Genomic DNA, 26,101 nt, shown 5'->3' on the forward strand with positions numbered 1-26,101 from the left:
AGTACACAGCCAAGATATCTAAGGAGTGGCTTCAGGACAACTCTGTGAATGTCCTTGAGTGGCCCAGCCAGAGCCCAGACTTGAATCCGATTGAACATCTCTGGAGAGATCTTAAAATGGCTGTGCACCGACGCTTCCCATCCAACCTGATGGAGCTTGAGAGGTGCTGCAAAGAGGAATGGGTGAAACTGGCCAAGGATAGGTGTGCCAAGCTTGTGGCATCATCTTCAAAAAGATTTGAGGCTGTAATTGCTGCCAAAGGTGCATCGACAAAGTATTGAGCAAAGGCTGTGAATACTTATGTACGTGTGATTTCTCAGTTTCTTTTTATTTAATAAATTTGGAAAAACCTCAAGTAAACTTTTTTCATGTTGTCATTATGGGATGTTGTGTGTAGAATTCTGAAGAAACAAAATTTATTTAATCCAATTTGGGAATAAGGCTGTAACATAACAAAATGTGGAAAAAGTGATGCACTGTGAATACTTTCCGGATGCACTGTATATTCAGCATAAAAAATATTAACAAACAACTACCTCCACATTTTCTTTACAAATAAGACACACAGGCTTCTCTGTGCTTGTCACTATTGCACATTTTGCTTTGTGCTTCTCTTTACTCCATCTTCTCTCTTTACTTTCTAGGATGTCACCGTGGATTAGAAACCTACCAGAGGCCGCAGGCCTGAAATCAGCAATGGTTGAAAAATTACATCAGCACAAATGCGGCGGTCTGGACACAGCAGAGTATTTTTAACAATGTTACCATTAAAACTGTCCATGAAAGGCATCAGCCTACTGGGCACCTTATTTTATTAGTTAACAAGAAGAAATGCCCGTATTCTGTGCTTTATTAACCTTGTTTTATGTGTAAATCCTGTAATTCTCACCTCTAGAAACTTCAGCAAAGAATCTCCATTGAACCAAACACTTAGGTCTGTGGGATGTAAAAGAAAAACCCACGCAGTCTCATGAACAACACGCAAACTCCACATCGATAACAGCAAGGCATGGGGTTCAAACTCAGCGTTCTGACTCTCTGGAGATTCTGAGATAACTGCTGTACTGGCCTTAGTGACACATTTAGTGTCATGAGTGTTTCTTGGAGCTGAAAGGCAAACCTTACTTCCTAATTTCTTAAAGAACAAAAATACAACACAGGAAGTATAAATTGTGACACATCTGAAGTGTGGGTTTTAACACAAAGAGATGCCTACAAGATGGTCATTTCATGCAAAGGAGGAAGATTCTGCGGAGGCACATTTCCTGGGCTGTGTTGTATATAAGATGCAGACAAGTCGACTTTACTGGATTGTTTGTACGTACATTTGATGGTTTTAAACATTTAAATAAAAATAAATTAAGAAATAACAGTCATAGCAAAAAAAAAACAGTAATTCTGAGAAGCAGGTTGTCAGAGCAAATGGTCAACAGTAAAAAGAACAGAAGCAGATTAGCGACAGAAATAAGTGCAATAAAAAGCTTCAGAGAGTGGTGATGAAGGAGTAACGCAGTGACATGAGATATTGGACAAGTTTAACTCAGAAAAGAATTCACTCTGCAGCGTCTTTAGAATCTGTTATTGTAAAATAAATCTGCTGGGCTCCTTCTGAAGTCAGATATGATGCATGATGTATATTTTCAGTATGTGAAGTCATATTTAAAATGTCTGGAACATGCTTGGATTAAAAATCTAAACATTGGGACATATTTGTGAATATAAAATCAGTTTTGAAATGATGAAGTCAAAGTGAACACACATGGAATGAGTTTTATAAAGCTAAAGTGGAATATATTGTATAATGCCATAGGGAATTAATTTAAAATATTTAAAGTGAATTACTATACATACACACACATATATATATTTATATATAGTTTTATAAAGCTAAAGTGGAATATATTGTATAATGCCATAGGGAATTAATTTAAAATATTTAAAGTGAATTACTATACATACACACACACATATATATATATATATATATATATATATATATATATATATATATATATATATATATATATATATATATATATATATATATATACTGTACCTCCCCTGGGCCACAAGAGGGCCCTGGCCCTGGTTTGTATGGGGGCCATGGGAACGGAGCATAGAAGCTCAACCCTATTGGGGCTTGTAGTCACCACAGGGGGGCCCCCGCAAGATTGTGGAGCCCTGGACGTCAGCACTTCCGCCACACTCGGAAGTGCTAATGGAAGGAATTCCAGGGACACCTGGAGTGCTTTCGGGAGCTCATGTGGCACTTCCACCACACCAGCAAGTTCCGGCAGAAGACCGTCAAGGAGCACAAGTTTTATAAGCACACATCCGGGTCGGGAGGAGGAAGACGAAGCGTGGGAGGAGAGGAGTAAAGGCGGAAAGAATATGGAGGGTGAAGGAAAGAAGAGACTGACTTTGGGTGGATTGGAGCACTGTGTTGTGTGCAGGACACTTTTGTAAATAAACAATATGTGTTTTTGGACATTCAGCATCTGTCTGCCTGTGCCTGGGGGCTGTCTTATCACTATATATATAGTGGACAGTAGGGGGCACTTCAGCTCCCCAAACCCAATAGAACAGACACAGGACAAAAGTGAAAAGCACAAATGGTCTTTTTATTCTCTAGAAAACTCTTCACAAGTGTTTCCCACCACCACCACCACAACCACCAATATATGAAGGGCGTAGCACACAGTGACTCTTCTTTCTTTCTTTCTTTCTTTCTTTCTTTCTTTCTTTCTTTCTGTCTGTTTGTCTCTTTGTCTTTGCCCCCTCCTCTCCTCCCAGCAAGCTTTGTCCCCCTTCCACACGACTCTGACTCCCTGAATGAAGTGTTTCCAGGTGATTATCTTCTGGCAGCACTTCCGGGTGTGGTGGCAGTCCTACTAAAGAGGGCTCAGCCATTTCCCTTGCACCACAGGCCGTGGCAGTGTTGAGCTTCCATGCTCCAACCCTGTGGCACTGTAGAAAGCCTGGGGGGCTGCCCTCTGTCGTCTGGAGGAGTTATTGCCCCATGCAAGTTACTTCCCCGGGTCCTTCCTTTAAGAAAGTGTCCCATCTGGGTAAGAGTCCAGGCTGATCTTAACAATATACTGTATATAAAAATATATATATGTATAAGAAATTTGTCAAAATATTTAGTCAAATGCATTAGGCACCTTTTGCACTTTACTGAATACATTTATCAGATTTGTGACTATGATTTCTACACTGTTTGCACAGAGATTTTATAATTTTGAAATGAAATGAAATTCTGCACATTTGGTATATGTGTTAAATCCCACCAGAGTAGTTACTGATAATGTTATGGCAATAAAGTCACATTAAACAAAGCCTTCTTTAATGAGTAGTGTGATGGTATAATCCATCCATTTGCTCTTTCTATTGTTCACTGAACTGATTTATTTCGTTTTTAGGTTTATGTGATATTGAATGCTATGCTGGCAGTGTAGGGTGTGAGGCAGAGACCACTCCTGGATGGAGTTAAGACATAGCAAGACACACTCAGTCATTATTAGGCTTAAACAGTGTCACCAATTAACAAGGGGCTGTAGAAGGACAACTGTGAACATGAAAATATCTACTTCATTTTCCACTTATAAGAATAGCTAGCTAACAACATAATGGAAAAATAGCAATCCTGGATTTCATGATATTTTCCAATAATATGGGCCAGTATGAGTGCCAAGTAAGAAATCTGCAATGGGTACTTCTACAGAATCGAGCTGACAGCTTTAAGAAACTCTTTGACTTCTGCGTTTTATTCTCTCTCTCTCCTCAACCGCATCTATTCTAGGACGTTTGATTCGAATTGGCTTATCAACATTGACATTCATGAAGGAACTGAAAACTGCATAAAGTTCTGCTTTCTTGTTTATTTTCAGGGCTGATGGCGATGACTTCCTTGGCATATGCAGGTAATAAGCTTTCTAATTTGAAGTGGAACTAACAGTTTAACTAACACCTGCTTTCGTTCTTTACAGTTAGAAGCATACCCATGGTTACCATATTGTATGAAGTTAAACAGTGGACATCTTATGGAAATCTTGCATTTTTGCCAATGATTCCTTACCTCAGTCAGGATGCCTTTATAATGGAGAGACAATTTGGTTGCTGGTGTCTTTTCTCGCCAGGAGGCCATGATAGTGGAAGGATAGAGGCCACTGCCTCCTGACGCCACGTATTACCCTGATACTCTGGGGGCAGCAATGCCCTGGTGGAGTTCCCATTTCTACACCTGAATTTGTAATTATGGCCTGAACAAGGAATTTTCTATTCTACAAGGCCAAACTTTGTGAGTGGTGCGTACACAACAACGAAAACAGTTTGTGCTGTCTCTCTACCATTTTCTCTATCAAAACACCAAATCAGTAGAGGAAACACTTTCACTGAAAGGTGATTGCGCACATCAGTAGTCAAATCACAAAACAGAATGTCTGCCATGCTGTCTCTCACAGTTTTAACTAAATCACTGACTTCGCTGTTGCTTCTGTTTTCCTGTTTACACTTGGAATTTTCCTTACAAGTCCAGAAAAATGTTGTTTATTAGAGCACTTGTACAGTCGGTTGAATTATAGCTGCTGTGATGTTTTACACAATTAAATGCTAAAGTCACTTAAGGAGCACAAATGTTTTCCTCACCTGATCCAGGATTCACGATGAAGCTTGTGATCTTCGATGAGCTGGTTGCGTTTCGAACGTCCTTTTGAAGTTTTGTTGTTTCCACGTGTACTTCAAGATCTGGAGGACCTTTGTTTGCAACTGAAATAAAGGCGCTTACACTACAAACAGGACAGTCTGCCTTTGTTAACGGCCATTTCTAAAACAGTTATACTTCTTTTTATCTTTTTTCACATTTCGGTCTTGTTATTTGTATAGAAACCTAAACTCACTGGCATGCCAAAAGAAGTTTACAGTGCCTAAAGGACTCTCAGATCTTCAGATCATGCCATGCTAATGTTGGCTGCTGTTTGGTTTGTATCCGCTTTTTATGGCCAGAACCAAATTCTAGCAGGATTGCCAAAGATTGCAGCTGGCATGACTTCTTGAAACCGTAAATAAATTTTGAAGCATCTATGTTATTGCATTCTGCAGAATTACATTATTTTTCAATGCAAACCCAGACAATTTTGCTGTTTTTAAAAATCCACCTGGATGCTACTTGTACTAGCAAAAAAAGAGGACATGTCGGGGTAAAAGAGGACGTAGGGTAACCCTGTGTATACCTAAGGCTTTTTCATTTTTCTTTATTATAAATGGATTGTAAATAGCTTTTTTTTAGCTGTCACTAAAGTCTTCACACATTATACACTTCTTGTCATTATTAGTATAACATGGAAAAAGTTTCTGCTTTAGGTATGTGTTCAGCATTTCTTGCATTTCCTTTCATCCTACACTTAACAAGATTTTTATAGACACGGAGTACACATGAAATGCATGTATTCCAAATAATGATATACTGTACTATTTTCCCTATACAACTCCAGGAACCTCACACGCCGTTAAGGAGCCTTGGCTTGAGCTGGGAGAACTTTTTTCCCACGATCTAAGCTCCGTCAAGGGTGGGGGATGGAATAGTAGGCTGCTTGCTGTTTGTGCTGATCGACACATTTACAAAACAAAAGACACTGATGGAAAGGGATTTAAGGTGGGCCGGGATTACAAGTTTTTTCGTAGGCTTCAGGAATTCTAGTGTTAAGAATCTAATATGCATTAGTGTGTTTTTCATTATCAGTCAGTCATTGTCCAACCCACTATATCCTAACTGCAGGGACCCAATCACAGCCAACACAGGGCACAAGGCAGGAAACAAACCCCAGGCAGGGCGCCAGCCCACCGCAGGTCACATACATACACACCAAACACAAACTAGGATTGCCAATGCACCTAACCTGCATGTCTTTTTGACTGTGGGAGGAAACTGGAGCACTCGGAGGAAGCCCACGAAGACAACATGCAAATTTCACACAGGGAAGCGAACCCAGGTCTCCTTACTGCGAGGCAGCAGTGCTACCACTGTGCCACTGTGCCACCATGCCACCTTCATTGTCATACATTTTTAATGAAGTATAAGGAAATGTCCTTGTGCTGCATCAGCTCCATAACTAGAATTAGTTGCTTACTTGCATGGTATGCTGCCATTGACATCTCTGCCATTGACATCTCTGCCACACCACAATTCTGAATTGCTTATAAATTTGCCTTAGTTTTCAGTAGGATTATAGGTGTTAGTAGGTCCTTGTCCTTGTCTTTGGCACTTTAAGTTCCTCATTTAATAGGAAAAAAAATGTTTCATGGGTAGGATGCTAGTTGGCAGAACAGCCTGGCAATGCTCAATATTTTTTTTATCACCAACATATCCGCTCTATCTCTTTCACAAAGTATTGTCATCTGGCACATTTGCTAGTAGCTTATTGTTTCAGATTTTGCTTTTCCCTATCAACAGCAACACAAGTGTCTCCATATATTGGACTTAACACAGGAGTAGTTATAATCTGATATTCTCTCATGGCTGTTATTGCTTTAATGTTATTGGCAATTTTGCTTCAATAAAGAAAATAAAGGCGCTAGGAGCGGTGATTGGTTTCCCTATTGGGGAATAAGATGAACAGCGTTTCTGTCCCTCTCTGCTCCATATACTCAGAAGCTGCATGTGGCTCTTTTCAGTGCTGACTACACTTGCAGGCAGTGCTCTCAGAGAAGGGAGAAAAACAACACAATCCAAGAAACAGCAAAATGCTGTGTTGTTATTGAATTGTTAAATGGTCTTCACTCAAATCTGAGCCACTTTTGTAAAATTTTGGACTGCACCCAAACCCACAAAAAATAACAAGGCCATAAATGACCTGACCCAATGCAGGACCCAGTTACACAGATGCTTTGCCATTAATCTTTTATGCTTTAAATTAACTCCAATTCTAGTTTAGGGTTGAAAAATGAAAGATTTTTACTTTAAAAAACAAAAAACACAAAAGCTGTACTCAGCCCACTTCTGATCACTTTGCTGATTCACAAACATATGGCTGCATTCAGCTACTGCACCATCATTAAGCTTATGGATGACACAACTGTGGTGGGTTTCATCAGCAATGCAGCTTACAGAATGGAGATTCGACAGTTAGCAGATAGGTGCAAGTGTAACAATCTGTTTCTTAATGCAGACCAGACGAAAGAGATGTTGTTTGACTTCAGGAAGGCCCATGCTGCCCAGCCCCTACTGTACATCGAGGGCTCTGTGGTAGAGTGGCTCAACAGCACCAAATTCCATGGTTTGCACCTGGCAGCTGACCTTACTTGGTCAACTAACAGCACCTCCATAGCCTGGAAGGTGCAGCAGCATCTCCTTTGTGGGCTAAAGAAGGCAAGACTACCTCCCTCAATTTTCATCACATTTTACGGGGGGTTTGTGAACTGCAGTGCAACGCAACGTAACATTGTGAACTACAGACCGTAACATCTTACAATGGATAGTACACACAACAGAAAGGATCACTAGGTCTTCTCAGCCCTTCATTGAAGACATCTTTGTAAACCATTACAGCATTATGAAGGAAAACTCCCACCTCCTCCATGGTCTCTTTATCCCTCTTCTATCTGGCAGGATGTACTGTAGCACCCAAACCATTTCTGCCAGGTACCACAACAGCTTCTACCCCTTGGTGTCCAGATTCTGAAATCTGTGCAAATGTATATGCAGTACATTTGTTACACTTGTCACTGGTGTTGTTTTTTAGTATTAGTTTTCTTGCTCTTATTTATTATTTATTAATTACTGTCTATTTCAATTATTTCTTTCTCTTCGGTTACCTATTATTTATTTGAATTATTTCTTTATCTATTATAGTATAGTATAGTTCTTTACCTGTCTGGCACTTGTCCTGTGTTTATGTATATGCTGTACTGCGGTCTTGTTGAACGTTATTTTATGCCACTGTATGACAATAAAGCCACTTGACTTTACTTGAAGAACGGTATGAGAGGAAAAGCATTTGCCAAAATACTAAATTAGAATTATGAAACTGTATGGTTTGATTAATATGCAATGTTTTTCCTTGTTTTTGATAAGATGCAATGCTGGGCTACATATAGCTGAGGACACCATCTTTTATAGATTGAATGTGACCGGCACCAAGAATAGCAAAGGTGGGGTGGACAGATTTAGTTTTTACTTTATGTATTGATATAACACATTTTAAACAACTAGAAGTTGACCAAAGTGCTTTACATAGAATAAAAGGTAACAATAAGAAATAAAAGGCAGATAAGGAATTATTAAAAAGAAAAAGAAAAAGAAAACATTACACATATTTGAGCAACACATATGCCAACACACTAACATAACTAGCTCATATAAAATTATGTAAAATAAAATGCATACTGTGGAGGACTGCCGGCTTCTCATACCGGTCCTCACCCCCAGGCCACCAGGATAGTGCCCCGAGGTCCAGCAGGGCCTCATGGACTTTGTAGTGTTTATACACAGCCCTGCTGGATACCTTGGGGGCCACCAGGAGTCGCTGTGGGGGCTTATGGGCTCTTTTGTGCCTTATGACCCGGGAGTACGTCACGGTCACGGGAAGGAACGACGTGCTCCCGGGTTGAAGTAAAGGACTGATTGCCCTGACCCGGAAGGAATAAGGAACTGTGGACTGTTGGGACAGGAACACCTCCGGGTCAGGGGCTATAAAAGGACGATGCCTCAGTCCAGACGCTGAGCTGTGCTGGGAGGTAGAGGAGCAAAGTGTCTGGGCAAGGAGGAGTGATTATTGTGTTGAATTTGGTTTACAATTAATAAGTAGTGTGGAATGTGCTTGGTGCACTGTGTTAAAGGAAAATAAAAAGTCTTGGACTTTTACCTGGTGTCTGGAGTTGTACCTAAGGGTTCAAGGGAGCACTAGCGCCCCCTACTGCCACAATACATAAGATGAATTCATTAAAAACAATACAAATAGAAAGATTTAAACACTTCAACTCACAAGCTAAAAAGCAATGAATAAAATTGTTTTTTTAGCAGAAACATAAAACTATGAAGTGTGGGAGCCGACCTTATTATGAAGGGCAGACAGATCCACAATTTAGGGCCAGGCACTTCAAAGGCACGATTCCCCCTCATCTTTAAATGTGTGTGTGGGACAGTAAGAAGTAGCTGATCCGAAGACCTCATCTGCCTGGCTGATGACTATGGAACAAGAAGATCTGCTAATTATTGTGCAGCTAACCCATGTAAAGCTTTAAAAACGAACACTAAAATCCTTGTAACTAACAGGGAGCCAACGCAAAGAGGACAACACAGGAGTGATGTGATCCATTTTTTTTTTGCTGCTGGTCAAAACTCTAGCAGCTGTATTCGGCACCATTTGCAGGTGAATTAGAGTTGTACGAGATACCCTGACATACAGGGCATCACAATAATCCAAACGAGACATGACAATAGCATGAATGAACTTTTGTAGGTCATTAAATGACAAAAATGAATTGACTTTATTGATTGCTCTAAGATAAAAAAAAAAAAAACACTTCATTGATCTGTTAGTCAAATTTAAAACCTGAATCCAAGATCACCCTGAGATTTTTAGCACATGGGTTCAAGTGGACACAATGTGCTAGCAATGTTTCAGGTAACAGTGGGTTGACCAAACAGAATGACTTCAGTTTTTGACTTGATTAACTGCAGGAAGTTAAGTGCCATCCACTGCTTTACGTCATCTCGTTAATTAAAATAGCTTTGTCACCGAGTCCATTACAATACATTACAAGATATAAAATGATAAATTTGGATATCATCATTGTAACAATGATATGGGATGTAATACACTTATAGTATAGGACAGAGCAGTAACATATATAAAGAGAAGATCACACCTTAAAGAGACCCCTGGGGTACCCCACAGATTACCAAAGCATCAGGAGTGGTTGAACTACCCACATGTACAGAAAACGTCCGGCCTTTGAGGTAATCCGCAAACCACTTAAAGCAGTACCCCAAATACCAGCCAAATGCTCAAGCCTGTTAATCAAACGCAGAGCTCAAAGCCAATAAAATTAGCACTGAGCACTTCCCCGAATCAGGTGCCAGCAGCAGATCATTTGTCACTCTTAGCAGCACCGATTCTGCACTGTGAAATGTTTTAAATCCTGACTGAAACTTATCAAGAATATTGTTGTGCTCCAAAAAAAGCCTGTACCTGGGCACCCACACCTTTCTCCAAAACTTGAAAATAGGACAACAGCTTCTAGGAACCGATGTATTAAGATTTGCCTTCTTTAACAGGGGTTGAATCACTGCATGCTTAAAGCACGTAGGAACAGTCCCTGTCTGCAATGAGCTATTAACAATTGACAGCACAATAGGAACCCTTTAAAGAATTGAGCAGGCATAAAATAAAGAGGACAAAAAGAGATCTTCATAGATCTTACAATTTTCGTCAGGTCTAAAAAAAGTGCAGAAACTTTTTGAACGACCCTCGTACATAGAAAACATTTCAAAAGTGAAACCAACCAAATCCAGGAGTGCCAAAACAACGATATATTATAATCTGTACATTCGTTGTCCATACTAGGTTTAGAGTCTTTTTTTGAGATGCGTGATTTCAGCTTCTCCCCTGACTACAGTATTTCATTTGGTAGCAACATCCAAACCTGTCTGATTTTTTATTTTATCTTGGAATTTGTTTGGGCCCTTGAGAAAGGCCCTTAACCTGCAATTGGTCCATCCTGTGTATGATGTTAATCTGCTTCCAGCCCTGCATGTAGGCCCTCCAACCTGCAGGGAAAAACCTGGGGGTTGGTGGCAGAATTGGCACTCCAGCCACCATAGAAAACCTCACACTGGTTCCATTCCCTCTGAACTAGTGTGGTGCTGAGGTGTCACCCATCGAATGGCTGCACTCGGGTCCTAATCTGGGATACTGAGTTGGTTTGCCATGTGGTGGGTGCAGCAATGCACTGTATCAGCGCCTGCTCCTAACTTCTCTCTCTCCTCTTGGAATTTGTATTCACTTGTCTGAGTTTCATTGTGATCCTGTGAGGTAAACTTATTTAATCCATCCATCCAACTACAGAAATACATTAATACAATTTTGGCATAAAAATTAGTCAGCTGAGTGTGCAAGCAAAAAGAAAAACAACTCTGTAAGGACCACCATTCCATCATGCAAACACTAGGATGGGGCGATTTGAATCCTAAATAATTATCCTTCAGAGTTTTGGGATAAAGAAAGAAATTCAACTACCTAAAGAAAAACTTACGCAAACATTATCGAAATGTGCAGTCTCCACACAGACAGTACCAAGAACTGAGATTTGAACCCAGGATTTTGGAGCAGACTTGATAACTACACTAAGATGTCAAGTCTTGTGTTTAATTTTAAGGGAAAAACAATAAAATGTTCACTTGCTGTTTCGAACTAACCAGTAGATATGGAATCAGGAGTCTTCTGTTTGGCCTGAAGAATTCATCTAATGAAATGGTGCACTTGCATGAGACACACACACATACACACACACACACACACACACAGGTCCTTCTCATTTTTTATTCACCTCAGTATTTCTGTTACAGGAGGATCAGACCAGGGATGCAATAACTAACTGTTTAGCGATGATGTAATAAATAGTGTAAGTCCATCAAAACATGGCAGACCTGTGGCTTCAGAACTAATGATATTAATCTCTTTGATACAGAAGTTCACTTAGTGCAGGAAAACTGTAAACCAACACACTCACTTCACCAGAGCAGGAGTGTTAAAAATACGAATCAAGCTCATCCCACTGGTTTTCAGTCTGCCTGGTAATTCAGAGTCACAGATAAGATGAGAAGCGTCTGCTGTCTCACTGATTTTGATTATATTTTTCCTTGAAGGCGTCTTATGATTGCTGTCTCGATAAACATAAAACTATGACCCTTGGGTAGTCAGCAGGGTCTCTCACATTAAGTTTAGTGTTTCTGTCCAATTCTGCTTCTTCTCCCCCTATGGAAATGCTTCCATCCAATCTTAAAAAGATGCAAAATGAATATCCATGTAAAAAAGTTTAAGGAGACAGATTGTCAAAATTCTGATTTGTATATTTTTATTAGTTTTATCTAAACTTTAATATTTTATTGTGTGTAAAGTTCTCAACACTGGAAAATTCCTGTGAGTTTATAGATTACTAGCAACTATTGAAATCGTCAGAAACAAAATTGAAATGTAGAGATGTCAGGTAATTGAAAGGAGCTACTTTGGGCTTCTCTCTCCTAGGAGGTTTTGTGTTGCTGACATGCTTGCATTGTTTGTGCCTTAGCGGTAATGTGACTGTCTTTCTTCGGAGGTTTCATTTTGCCGATGTACTCCCCTCTTCGGTATTTGCCTTTAAGTGAGTGACTCTTTCTTCAGAGGTTTCGCTTTGCCAACGTGCTGGCCTCGCTTGTGTATCCTCAGACGTGGAGCCATTACCCCAACTCCACCTCTCACTTCTGGGCCAGACACACACACACAATTCCATGCATAGACATTTATATATAAGACAAATAACAGAAAAACAAGTATAACTGAAAATGGAAAATTGAGGGAGGCAAATTCTTACACGCTGGACTTCTATGTTTTTTCTATTGAGAATGTTGAAAAAATCTCATCATTGGACATGTTAGGAATGTAATGTGTGATGCCCGGGCATGTACAGCCACCCTAACCTCGACATAGACAGGCAGGACACAGGTTTCAGCACACAACATACACCTTTAATTTTCAGCTGCCACTCCCCAGCAATATACAAATAATTATGTTCTTGACAGCACAGTCCTTTCACCTTTGCCTTCAGTCCTACACACAGGCTTTGTCCTCTTCCTCCCGACTCAGGCTGTTGAATGCTGGTGACTGGTCCCATTTTATAGGGCACCCGGAAGGACTCCAGGTGCCCAGCGAGTTTCTTCCAGCAGTACTGCCAAGTGTGATGGAATTACTGCAAAATAGTCCAGGAGTCTCCTGGCAGTGACCACAGGCCCCAAAAGGGTTGAGCTTCTATGCTTTGGCTCCACTGGAAACCAAGGATGTTACCCTCTGTTGGTTCGGGGGAGAAACTGTCCATAAAATACTCTCTCCCCTGGTCCTTCCATAATCAAGGCCTCGGCCGACCAACCACAAGGGATTTAACTGGAAACTCACTTCATTTACAAGATTTACATAAACAGGTTTGATTGTCTCTGTCAGGTTTCTGTCACTGTGTGAATTTCATCATTTTTTTGTACAGAGAATCCTAAGGTGACACTAAAGATAAAGAATCAGGAAGAAGTTTACATGAGTGACAATGTGACACTGGAGTGCAGTATTAAGAGTGACTTACCTAACTGGAAATATCACTGGTACGCATGGAGATTATCAGCCCAGTTGCAAGATGTTTATGGCATCCTGGAAGACACAAACATACTTCAGGTGGTGTTGTCATTTGAAACTGAAGTGTACTGGTGTGCTGCTGTCAGAGATGATCATCCTTATTACTTCGAGTTCAGCAATTCTGTGACACTGACTGTTCAAGGTGAGTTTGTGTGTGTGTGACGACATGAAGCTCAGCAGTGTCCTGCACATACTGGAAGAAGTGAGGCTCTACTTGTATCACTTGGTGGTTTCTGAGGAGTGAATTGTAACTTCAACAGGTGACGTGTACCTTGAACTCTTTTTTGATAAAACGTTACCTCTGAAGGCACCTTTGTGGCTCGCATCTCAATCACACTTAAAACTTTAATTGTTGTTTTCGCAGTGTGACAGTCACATTGTGCTTTAGTGTCTTTCTCCTGGGGCCACATGTATAAACGGTGCGTAAGCACAAAAATGCTGCATACACCCGTTTCCATGCTTATTTCGTGATGTATAAAAACTAAACTTGGCGTAAAGCCATGCACATTCTCACTCCAGCCTTAATCTGCAAGTTTTCGGCTTGATTTTGCAAACTGGTGGCACCCAGCGTCAAAGCAGTGCTATTGTACCTGTGTGGTTTGTATTTATTTTTAGATTCACTTCTCTGACGTGGCTTTATCAAATACACTGAAATGAAACACATATCGTTTATTAGTTTAAGGCATCTGATTGTAATCAACCTGTAACAATATAATTGCCCACAAAACTGACAAACTATTCCAAATACCATAGCTGCTTTAGCGTTGTTAATCTCAGTGCACTACTCAGAGAATTTTAACCCACTGCATCTGAGTGTGGAATCACAGCTATACAGCAGCTGATCGGAAAGAGGATTATCAGGATACAGCATCAAGCATATGCTGTCTCGGCCATGCACACAGTCTATTTGAACAGCTCCCATAAGGCAAATGCTTCAGAGCCTTTCCTGTTGGGACCTGGTGGTTCAGAAGTAGTTTTATTGAGCTCTAAATGCACTCAATCAGTCCATCAAGTGCTCCCGGTGAAACTGTTTGTATTTATAAATAATTAGAATTAGAATTAGAATTAGAACAATCTAGACGAGAACAGGCCATTCAGCCCAACAAAGCTCGCCAGTCCTATCCACTTGTTTCCTCCAAGAAAACATCAAGTCGAGTTTTGAAAGTCCCTAACGTCTTACTGTCTACTAAAATACAATTACCTCACTTTATGCTTGCCCTACAGTTGTCATATTGCAAATCCTGAGCCACTTATGTTTACATATTGTATATTTTTAATTGTTTTTATCATATTATTATAATAATTATAATTATTATTATTGTTATTTTATCATTTTATAGGAAAATAAGTTTATGGAGGATTTGCATATTGAAACTCCTTGTACCATACAATAACAATAAAGCAATTCAATTCAATTCAATAGAAGAGAGCTCATATTTACAGATAATGACGACTAGCTTCTAAGTCGATTTAGATTTCCAAGCGCTATCTTCTTGGAGCTCTTCATATTATTTTTAAGATGAAATCAAGTAAAGTATTATATTACATCATACAGATACATTTTTAACTTCAGTATGGTAGCAGTAAGCAGGAGCCCCATTCAGGGTTGTTCCTGCCTCACGCTGTATGCTTGCTGGGACTGGCATGACCCTGGATGGATAGATGGATGGAATAATTAAACACGTACTACGAAAATATTTCAATGTTCCATAAAAGTTTTGAAGAATCGGCGTTCTAAGCTTAAATATGGTTTTACATTTATTAAAGAACTTACTGTGTGGCGAATGGTTACTTGGAGAAAGAAAAGAAAGGGCAGGAATTGGGTGTTAGTATGTTTGAAAGACACAGTACTTCTGCAATTAATTATTTCCTCAAGGGTCGCGCACAGCAAGCATCTTGCGGGAGGCAGGAACAATCTCTGAACAGTGCGCCAGCACGTCGCTACCACTGCGCCACAGTGTACTCATGTTTAATACATGCTTTAAGTCATATCATCCTGAAAATATCAGCGTAAGAGTAGGCCCGTAAGAGAAGCACATAGTGATTCACACACAGAATACATAAAAGAACACATAAAATACAAAGCATTTAACATGCTGTTTTAGTTACGATGGGATTTGAGAAACTATTAAATTAAACAATTTTAAGATAAAGTTCACGACCTTCTACTTTAATGACAAAATAAACAACGAGATTGAAGTCGACATTTTGACCTTTTTTTTAACTATTTTTTTTTGTTCTTTGTACCCTGATATGCTTTCTTATGACACTCAGACAGTGGGAAATGACTCACCTTTTTATGTTGACTGCAATATATAACCACTTCTTTTATTATTTTAGGAGCTGTGCAACTTTCTAAACTTGAACTTTCGCGTTTCTCTGCACTCTGTATCACTCAATCAACTTCCTTTGGTTGTTTATACCACTGTTGAAGCCAACAAATAGTATGTTTTTCCTTGCCTCAACTTCACATTCGCTGAAATTCTTTTTTTCAGATGTTCTTTCCATTGTCTTTTAACCAAACCCTGAAAGGAAAGAGCTATTTCTGTTGATTTGCATATTAAAATACTTGGGAGTTGGGGTGGGGCAGCAGGCATGTGCACGTGCATTACATTTCACACTGACCGGGATTTATATAGTAGAAGAACATGGAAGTTGTATTACGCACAGAGTTATACATCTGGATTTTTTTGTGCGTACGCACATTTCTGTTTTTGCCCACACGCCCTGTTTTTAATGTGAATTCTATTCATGAGGCCCCTGGTCTGTAGTTCTTCTTACCTGATGCAAGAGTCGTTCATTAAATCTTAAAAAGATGAAAAACAAACATTCATGCGACATTTTTTGAGGAGGCAGCATGCCGATATATTGGTTTGTGTGCTTTTATTCTTAGTACCTAGTCTGTATGGTTTGATTGTGAGTAAACATTTGAACATGAGAAAACAGATCTGTATAGTACACTTCAATTACACAATTATATCTTCCATTTGTGAAATATTGGACTTGAAGAGAGGACACTAACTGTGATGGTCTGTGTTTGTTTTGTAAATTCTTTTTGTAAATTTCATTCAGCGCTAACACAATAGCATCATTTATACCTGTGCTGATTTTCTTATTTCTGTCTACACCAATGGAATACTTTCTCATACATTTGGTTCCACTGAGCAGGAAATTTGGATGGTGGTCCACCCAGTAGACTTGCAGCACAACATCTGGGGCCATTCAAACAGGAGAAAGGAGGTTTGCCCTGAGAGCTCCGAACAGAGTAGGAGGAAAGTGTGGGCAAAGAGTCGTGACTTTTGTCAATTTTAGAATACATGGTCTTTGGCTACTTTAACAGGGTTAGCTTTTTTCAAATGTCCAATGTCCAACTATGCAAAGAAATGGATGTGCTTCAATTATTCAAAAGCTCACTGCCATCTAAGTTCAGCACTACTCAGAATGTCTTCATCCATGATGAGGCTGCCGGTCTCTCTGGATTTATTCTGTTCAGAGATTACTGATGTCATGAACGTTGCAGAGTGTGTCTTCGAATGAACAAGTTGTGGTGCACCAGTGTCATAATGTTAAGAAGAACCTCCTGCCATCATCTATAATTTCTGATAATCATTTTATCTCATAAGGACATTTTATTCCGTTATTATGATTTGAGTTTTTTTTATCCTTCCACAAAATTCTATGATTATATTGCAGATTTTACCAGATCAGATATTTCTTTCTAAAAATAAATACCTATATTCCTGATATTATCGTTGGTGACTTAAAAAATTTCACGCTTGTGTTTGAACTCCAAAACACAAATAGCTGGTGAGATGTTCTACTGAGCCACTGCCACAGGACTATTCCAGATTGTTGCCTATTCCACAGACCGTCTGGGCAAATTGGACCATAATATTCCTTGTCCTTTCTTACAAACAGAAATTAAAATCATCTGAAACATAAATGAAAAAACAGCACACAAGTGAATGAGTGAGGATATGGAGAGGCAAGAGGATGACCTGAAATTTTTATCATGACGTCAATACAATGCAAGTTCTGTATGATGTTGGTCTTTTTAGAAGGTGGCTTTGACGTAAGCACAGTCGACTGTGAGAAGAAACAAATTCTTCCATGCTGGTCTGCTGATGTCCTTCTACTGATAAGTCTTTAAGCAAAGCTCCCCTTACGATCTGAATTGTGAAGGATGATACTAAAAAAGGAAGGCATTGAATTTTAAAAAGAAACTCACTTCGTTTGCATGTTTTAAGCAGCACCTCTGATTCTTCTCAGTTGTAACTTTGATTTCTTTTTCCATACAGAGAAACCAAAGGCGACACTGAAAATGAGGAGACCTGTGCACATTGGAGACACACTGACCCTGAACTGTAGCATTGAAGGGGTCTTTACTGGCTGGAGATACACCTGGTATAAACTGAACTGGACAGGAGGGAGTGATTTACTTTATGAAACCACTGAAGACACTTACACTGTCCAGTCTGTGACTCAGTCTGATGCTGGAGTGTACTGGTGTGCTGGTGAAAGAGATGGGCGTCTTCAATACTCTGAGCCCAGCAATGCTGTTACACTGAGTATTCAAGGTAAGTGTGTGACTCCAAAAGGGTCAATGGTGTGCAGTGGTCACTGGTGGTCTGTTAAGCACAAACAGGTGACCACAGAGGCGTCATTCACATGCGTTTTCTCAGTGTGTTTAGTTTGGAAGTTTAAGGAGTGAAGCTTCAATGACTTATTTTCATCAATTCATTTACAGTTTGACATCAGACTTCATCTGACGTTAAATGTTTGTTAAAGCACATTCTGATATCCTTTTAGTATTGCTTGGGCTCATCGAGGCATCACTAAATTTTACACACTACTTGGAAAGGAGAAGCTGTTTTGATTTTTTTTTGTTACCCTGAATTGTCTGTGAAGCTCTGGAAGCCAAACAGCCTTAATTGCAAAACTCTTGGGTCGCCACGGCTACTCTATCCGTGAAGTCGGTTCAGACATTTCCACTTTAAGTTTTTCAGTAGAAGTAAACCAGTGAAACCTTCCCATAAAACCAAACAGCTTTTCCACAAATCTCACAAGTCCTATCCACTTAACTCTTATAAATGAACATGAAGTTGAGTTTTGAAAGTCCCAAAAATGCTGGGGACCTGTGTGGTTATCCTTTCTTTTATAGATCCACATCCCTGACGCGGCTTTATAAATACATTGAAATTAACCTCATATTGTTTATTAGTTTAATGCATCTGGTTGGAATTAACATGTAACAATATAATGGTCCACGGAATGGCCAAACTATTTTAAATACCATAACTGCTTTAGCGTTGTTACTTTCACTGCACCTCCTTTTTCTTCTTTCAGCTTTTTCCATATTACTCTCACTGCACTGCTCTGAGCAGCTGATCGGAAAGAGAATTATCGGTATACAGCATCAAGCACACGCTGCCTCTGCCATGCTTCCTATTTGAACTGCTTCTCACACGGCAAACGCTTCAAAACCTTTCCTGTATGGACCTCATGGTTCAGAAAGAGTTTCATTCCAAGAACTCTAAACGTACTCCATCAGTCAATCAAGTGCTCCTTGTAGAACTGCTTGTACTTATAAGTACAATCACCTCACTGTAAACTTGCACTACAGTTATAATATTGGACAACCTGAGCCACTTGGGGCTACGTCAACTTCTTTTTATTTCGGGCACTGTGCAACTTTGTGAACTTGAGCTTTCGAGTTTCTCCGACACGCTATGTCACTCGATCAACTTCCTTTTCTTGTTTATACCACTGTTTACACCAATAAGTAGTACGTTTTTGTTTGCCCCACTTGGTATTCGCTGAAATTGTTCTATTTTTTCTAGTGGTTTTGCCATTACCTTTTCACAGAACGCTGAGCTTAAGGGCTATTTATATTGATTTACATATTCAAAGAGGCGTAATTCTGGAAGGAGATGGGGCGGGACAGCAGGCGCGTGCACGTGCGTTACTTTTGACGCTTAGCGGGATTTATGGAGCGGAAGAATGTGGAAGTTGGCAAACGCACAGATTTATGCATCTGGATTTTTCCGCTTTTGTCCGCAAGCCATGTTATAGTGTGAATTCTACGCACGCCATTATGCATGAGGCCCCTGCTCTCCACCACATTACTTGCTCACTTATTCCATGTGTTGATGGTTCTCAGTGTGAAGAAAGACTTCCTAATGTTTGAACAAAATTTACCCTGAACTGTGTCCTTGTGTTGTTGATGAACTCATTTTAAAGTCACCATCTCAATCCACTGGACTAATTTCTTTCATAATTTTGAACACTTCAATCATGTCTCCTCTTAATCCCCTTTTGCTTTAACTGAAAAGTCTCAGCACTTTTAGTCTTTCCTTATATCTCATCCCCTGTAGCCCTGCAGGCAGCCTATTCAATCTTCTCTCTGCCTTTTCTATTGCTGCTATGTCCTTTTTGTAGCCTGGAGAACATAACCGTACACAATACTCCAGATGAGGTCTCACCAGTGTGTTATAGAGCCTCATCAACAACTCCTTGGACTTGTACTCCACACATCAGGGTGCTATATAACCTCACATTCTGCTAGCCTTCTTAATGGCTTTTGAACACTGTGTGGCAGTCGATAGCATAGAGTCCACTATGACTCCTAAATCCTTCTCATAAAATGCACTTTTGATTTTCAAACCTGCCACTGTGTCTTCAGACCTCACATTTTTACTTCCCACATGTAATAATTGCATTTACTGACATTACATTTCATTTGCCATAAATCTGCCCGATTATGTATGCTGTCCAAGTCCCTCTGTGATGAATCAATGGATTCGAGATTATCTGCCAATCCATCCAGCTTGGTATCATCTTCAAACTTAACTAGTTTGTTATATATTCCTATCCAATTCATTTATATATATTAAGAATAGCAGTGGCCCCAGCACAGTCCCCCGTTGTGATAGGATTCCTTGCACCATCACCCTCTTCTTTCTGAGTCTGACCAAAGGGTTGTGTGGGAAAAAGTCTTAGCGGTGAGACCCAAATGTTTCTTTCCCCAGCCACACTTGAAAACTTATGCTGTGAGATGCCAAGGTGTTCTCAGGTCATCTGGAAGTAATTTTCCCAATGCACCTTGGGTCTTCCCTAGGGACTGCTCCCAGCTGGTTGTGCCTGTGTAGCCTCCATCATTTGTGCACAAAATATATACTTTGTTCCATTTTATGCTTTGTAAAAGCCATTTCCTAGCTACATAAGATACATAAATGTTTTTACTAAATAATACTGCGTAATCTATGGGAGGTTCCTATAACTGCCATAAGTTGAATTGAATTGGTATATTCTAGCTATTTCTAGCTTATCTGACTAAACATTATTCTCAGTTAGTGATCAGCCTTGCCATGTGTAAGATTTAGAGGGCACATGGTTTTAAACCGTGCCTTTCATGCATTACGAGCCTTGCGTACCTTGTGTGCGTGTTTTGTGTGTCAAGAAACATGTAAGACAAAGCACTTAATCGAAAGTGCTGCGCCATACGTTTAAAGTGTACAGAGGAAGAAGTTAAGAATTCTTAAGTAAAGAAACAACTAAAGTTTTACAAGAAAAGCTTAGAGAAGATATATTTTTTTCTTTTTTCTTTGCATTTTATTTTACGTGTGTAACAACTTTTTTCTTTATTCTTGTGTGGATTGTTTGCTTTGAATTTTCACTAAATATTTTAAAACAAGCTTTTGGACAGAGAGATTTTTTTCGGCATGCGTTTTACCCGTGCTTGAACTCACCTTACACTCCGGCGGCTACATGCTTGATATTGTTTTTTATTGTTTTTCATATGACTCAATTATCTGTTCAGATTTTGAGACTTCCCTCCATTTTGTGACCATTTGAATAGTCGCTGCCATGTTGTTATCTTCTATGCCTGTTTCCATTCACAGGGATCCCTTATCATTTTGAATCCTTGCCTATAAAAGATGCTGCCATGCTAATGCTGAAGTCCAAGTTTGTGGACTCTAAAAACAATCTTTTCAGTGTGTTTAGCTCCTCAAAGTCAGCTAAGGGTAGATAGATAGATAGATAGATAGATAGATAGATAGATAGATAGATAGATAGATAGATAGATAGATAGATAGATAGATAGATAGATAGATAGATAGATAGATAGATAGATAGATAACTTTATTTAGGGGAAATTAACATAATCCAGCAGCAGTATACTGATACAAAAAAAAAAACAATTAAATTAAAGAGTATTAAAAATGCATGTAAAAACAGAAAATAACGTTGAATAATGTTAGCGTTTACGCCCACCCCGGGTGGAATTGAAGAGTCACATAGTATGGGGGAGGAACGATCTCTTCAGTCTGTCAGTGGAGCAGGACGGTGACAGCAGTCTGTCTCTGAAGCTGCTCCTCTGTCTGGAGATGATCTTGTTCAGTGGATGCAGTGGATTCTCCATGACTGACAGGAGTCTGCTCAGCGCCCGTCGCTCTGCCACGGATGTCAGACTGTCCAGCTCCGTGCCTACAATAGAGCCTGCCTTCCTCACCAATTTGTCCAGGCGTGAGGCGTCCTTCTTCTTTTGCTGCCTCCCCAGTACACCACAGCGTAGAAGAGGACGCTCACCACAACCGCCTGGTCGAACATCTGCAGCATCTTATTGCAGATGTTGAAGGACGCCAGCCTTCTAAGGAAGTATAGTCGGCTCTGACCTCTCTTACACAGAGCATCAGTATTGGCAGTCCAGTCCAATTTATCATCCAGCTGCACCCCCAAGTATTTATAGGTTTGCACCCTAGTGAAAAATAATAGCGAAGCGAAAGATGATAATGAATAGCAAAACATTAGGAATATTGGTGGTTTCCATAAGAACTTGAAAGAGGCCTGCTGGAGAAGGGAGTCAAAATAAGCAGCGAATGAGCCATCTTGAGCGAGGTCAAGATGATAAGAAATGATTATATTAACTGTAACGTGTGGCTTGTTCGGGGCTCAACTCAGTTTGGCTTAATTGGGTTGAGTCCGTGTTATTGATTATTGCAATAGAGCTAATTACTCTGACTCCTAGAGCCTTCTTTCAAGGTGAGAACCTCTGGTGCATTTTCTGCCCCGACATGAGCGACAGCTCACCTATTATATTTCAGTTATCTGTATGGATATGTACTCCTAAACTAACAGCTTAAACAAAAAGCAAATGACATGTCACAACAGCAGGTGCCCAGTCCTGTCATTGTGCCACATCAGACACACATAACACTTTACTGATGGCTTTGTAGGGTTCACTTTATACCAGTGTAGTGTCTCGTAATTCTATTCTTAATTCAAACCCCTAGATTGCACTGTTTTGTTTAATTATTAGCATGCAGTTCACTCTTTAAGGACAAAAAGTGTGGACAAATGTTTAAAAAAAAACATCCCAGCAAATGGTAATAGGGTGTTACAAAGAAAACGACATATATCTGTTAATCCTAATACTGAGAAACATGCCGACTTTTACCTTTAAAATATTACAAAGGTCGTATTGAAGCTGAAATTTGAAGCTTTTTAATCAATGCAATGTGCATATAAAAAGCCTATGTATGCCATAAACTAAAAAAATCGCATTATAAAGTTTACAGGCAAACATCGCATTTCACTTCACTCCCTCTTCGTTCAAATAGTGACAAATATTTTCAAGACATTAAAAAATTTCAAAAGTTCCCATCTTTTCCAGTAAGAAGTGACGAGTCTACTTATAGATGGAGATAAACGTCAATACAAAGACTGAGTCGCAAGTTCAATTCAAATCTGGCAGGTGACGTGAGTCGAAAAAAATTATACAAACGCAGTACAAATCGGGCAGTGTCATAAAAGTGATTTTAGTAAGCAGAGAATGCAGGCGTGATGCAAATCACATGGGGACTCATGTTGTAAAATGAGAAGTGTTGACCAGGCAGTACTGTAATAGTAAAAGTTCTGCATATGCATGTGCATGAGTGCGCCAATCGGGCAGGGACAAGCTCTCTGATCTCTGTGTCACTATGTATATTTGTTTTTTCTGTTCTTTCCTACAGAGAAAAGAAAGGTTGTACTGAAGATGAGAAGTGAGAAAGAAGTGATTTACGAAGGTGACAATGTGACTCTGGAGTGCAGAATTGAGGGGGGTTTACCTGGCTGGAGATATCACTGGTTTAAAAGTAGCTGGGAAAACAAGTGGATGGAGATCACTGGCACCACTGCAGACACGTACACGATGGAGTCTGTGAGCTTCTATGACAGTAGAGAGTACTGGTGTTGGGCTGTCAGAGATGATCCACCTGATTACTCAGAGGTCAGCAATACTGTGACAGTGAATCTTCAAGGTGAGTTTGTGACGACTGCGGAACTTAGCGATGTGCAGAGGTCACTTCTGTTTGTCTGAGTCTAGGAGGAATAGAGGGTCTGTCTCCATGTGGGGGCTTATAAGTTTTAGATGGGGGAGTTTTACACAGAAGTGCAAACTCTTTGAAATAAGTAATCTCTGTAAGGAAATAAACTAAAACCTATAAGCTCATGTCAGGAGTTCCGTTCATTCCTACTATCATTCTGTTAGCTCAGAGAAACAAATGAAAAGACAACAGTCTCACCACTCAATGAACTTATGTTATCTCACTTGTCATAAAATGTTTCCCTCAATGACATCTTGTGGTTTGTTTCTTAGACTCTTGTTCTTAAACTGACATCCCGTGTAGTCAGCAGGCCCATTCACATTGTGTTTTAGTTTCTTTGTTCAGTTCTGCTGCACCTCAACCTCATTCATCCATTTTCTAGCCCGCTGAATCCGAACACAGGGTCACAGGGGTCTGCTGGAGCCAATCCCAGTCAACACAGAGCACAAGGCAGGAACCAATCCCACGCAGGGTGCCAACCCATTGCAGGACACACACAAACACACCCACACACCAAGCACACACTAGGGCCAATTTAGAATCACCAATCCACCTAACCTGCATGTCTTTGGACTGTGGGAGGAAACCCATGCAGACACAGGGAGAACATGCAAACTCCACGTAGGGAGGACCCGGGAAGCTAACCCAGGTCTCCTAACTGCGAGGCAGCAGCGCTACCACTGCGCCACCGTGCCGCCCCAACCTCATTCATCAAATCTTAAAAATGCAAGAAACACAGCAGTCGTATGAACATTATTGAGGAGGCCGAGCGCCATTTATATCTGTGTGTTTTAAATCTTATTGCCCAATGTGCATGGTTTCATTGTATGCACTTTTCAGAACATTACAAATCTCCTCTCTGAAAACATAAATTAATACAGTTGCTAATAAAGAAAAATAATGAGGAAGCAAAACTTTATATGCTGGCTGGCTGATTTAAATCGACTGTGGAGTCTTCAAACAAACTCACCTCACCATAAGACCTATCTGGAATGAAAACATAACAGGAAGGATGTGAATTCTAAAATAAACTCACTTCATTTACATGTTTAAATTAGCAGATGTGATTGGCTGATTACTTTCTGTTGTAATTTAAATCTGATCTCTTTTTCTATGCAGGTGAATTAAATGAGACACTAAAAACGAAGAATAACGGACCCTTATACGTTGGAGGCAACGTGACTCTGAAATGCAGCTTTGACAGCAGCTTTAACGACGGGGGATATAACTGGAGGAAATGGAGCTGGACAGAAGGGATGGAACAGCTTTACACTGGAAACGCTTACATAATTCCGTCTGTGACTCAGTCCGATAATGGACTATACTGTTGTTCGGACTTTTCTCCATCGTCACATCTCATTGCTGTTTTTCTACTGAGTGCTCAAGGTGAGTGTTTGAGTACTGGAGGGTCAGCAGTGCACAGTGGTCACTAGCTGTTCAGCAGATCACAGGCAGAAGGGACCTTTAACCCATTTAAGGTTCAATTACTTCTTTTAAATAGTTAATTTACATTTTGGTATCCTATTTCAGGTGAACTCATTACAGAGTCACCATACAGAAATAGACAACAACGAAGGCAGACAAAGTTGATATTACACACCATTTGTTGTAAACGTCTTGGAAAGTAGAAGCTTGTTGGGCATATTTTGTAAATATTCTGGAATAATACAATTCAATACAACATTTATTTATATAGCACATTTTCATACAAAAAATGTTGCTCAAAGTGCTTTACATAATGAAAAATAAAATTTAAAAAAAATAAAAGACATAGTAGGAAATTAAAATAAGTCAACATTAAATAACATAGAATAAGAGTAAGGTCCGATGGCCAAGGAGGACAGAAAAAACAGAAAGAAACTCCAGATGGCTGGAGAAAAAAATAAAATCTGTAGGGATTCCAGACCATGAGACCACCCAGTCCCCTCTGGGCAATCTACCTCACATAAATGAAACAGTCCTCTTTGGATTTAGGGTTCTCACGGAAGGATTTGATGATGATGGTCATGCAGACTTCTGGCTTTTAGTCCATCAATGTTGAAGCATCATGATGCTTTGAGTAGGTGGAGGTGGCGCAGGCCGCCACCACAGAGAAACCGGAAAAAGAAACAGAAGAGAGAGTAGGGGTCAGTACGGATTTTAGAGCCAACGTGAATAATTATTATAATGAATTGAACATACAGAGTATCAGGATTAAATTAAGGTGAAGTTATGAGAAGGCCATATTAAAGTAATGTGTTTTCAGCAGTGTTTTAAAGTGCTCTACTGTATCAGCCTGGTGAATTCCTATTGGCAGGCTATTCCAGATTTTAGGTTCATAACAGCAGAAGGCCGCCTCACCACGTCTTTTAAGTTTTG

General features: G+C 39.9%; 1 protein-coding gene across 3 annotated transcripts in view; it reads left to right on the top strand.

The window, feature by feature from the left end:
* Window positions 1–1,228: 1,228 nt before the first annotated feature.
* The window catches only part of LOC120518993 (Fc receptor-like protein 5), a 43,265-nt gene continuing 18,392 nt past the window's right edge, over window positions 1,229–26,101 (top strand). For 2 of the 3 annotated variants that reach the window (XM_039742049.1, XM_039742048.1), the window contains exons 1-6: window positions 1,229–1,317; window positions 3,891–3,923; window positions 13,234–13,518; window positions 17,675–17,953; window positions 23,390–23,677; window positions 24,863–25,129. In XM_039742049.1, coding sequence (XP_039597983.1) covers window positions 1,287–1,317; window positions 3,891–3,923; window positions 13,234–13,518; window positions 17,675–17,953; window positions 23,390–23,677; window positions 24,863–25,129 — 1,183 coding nt within the window. In that variant the 5' untranslated portion in view covers window positions 1,229–1,286. The remainder of the gene's footprint in view (window positions 1,318–3,890; window positions 3,924–13,233; window positions 13,519–17,674; window positions 17,954–23,389; window positions 23,678–24,862; window positions 25,130–26,101) is intronic. The other variant, XM_039742050.1, reaches the window with a different exon arrangement.

The sequence above is a fragment of the Polypterus senegalus genome, chromosome 18 (assembly GCF_016835505.1).
Source record: "Polypterus senegalus isolate Bchr_013 chromosome 18, ASM1683550v1, whole genome shotgun sequence".
Taxonomy (NCBI): Eukaryota; Metazoa; Chordata; class Cladistia; order Polypteriformes; family Polypteridae; genus Polypterus; species Polypterus senegalus.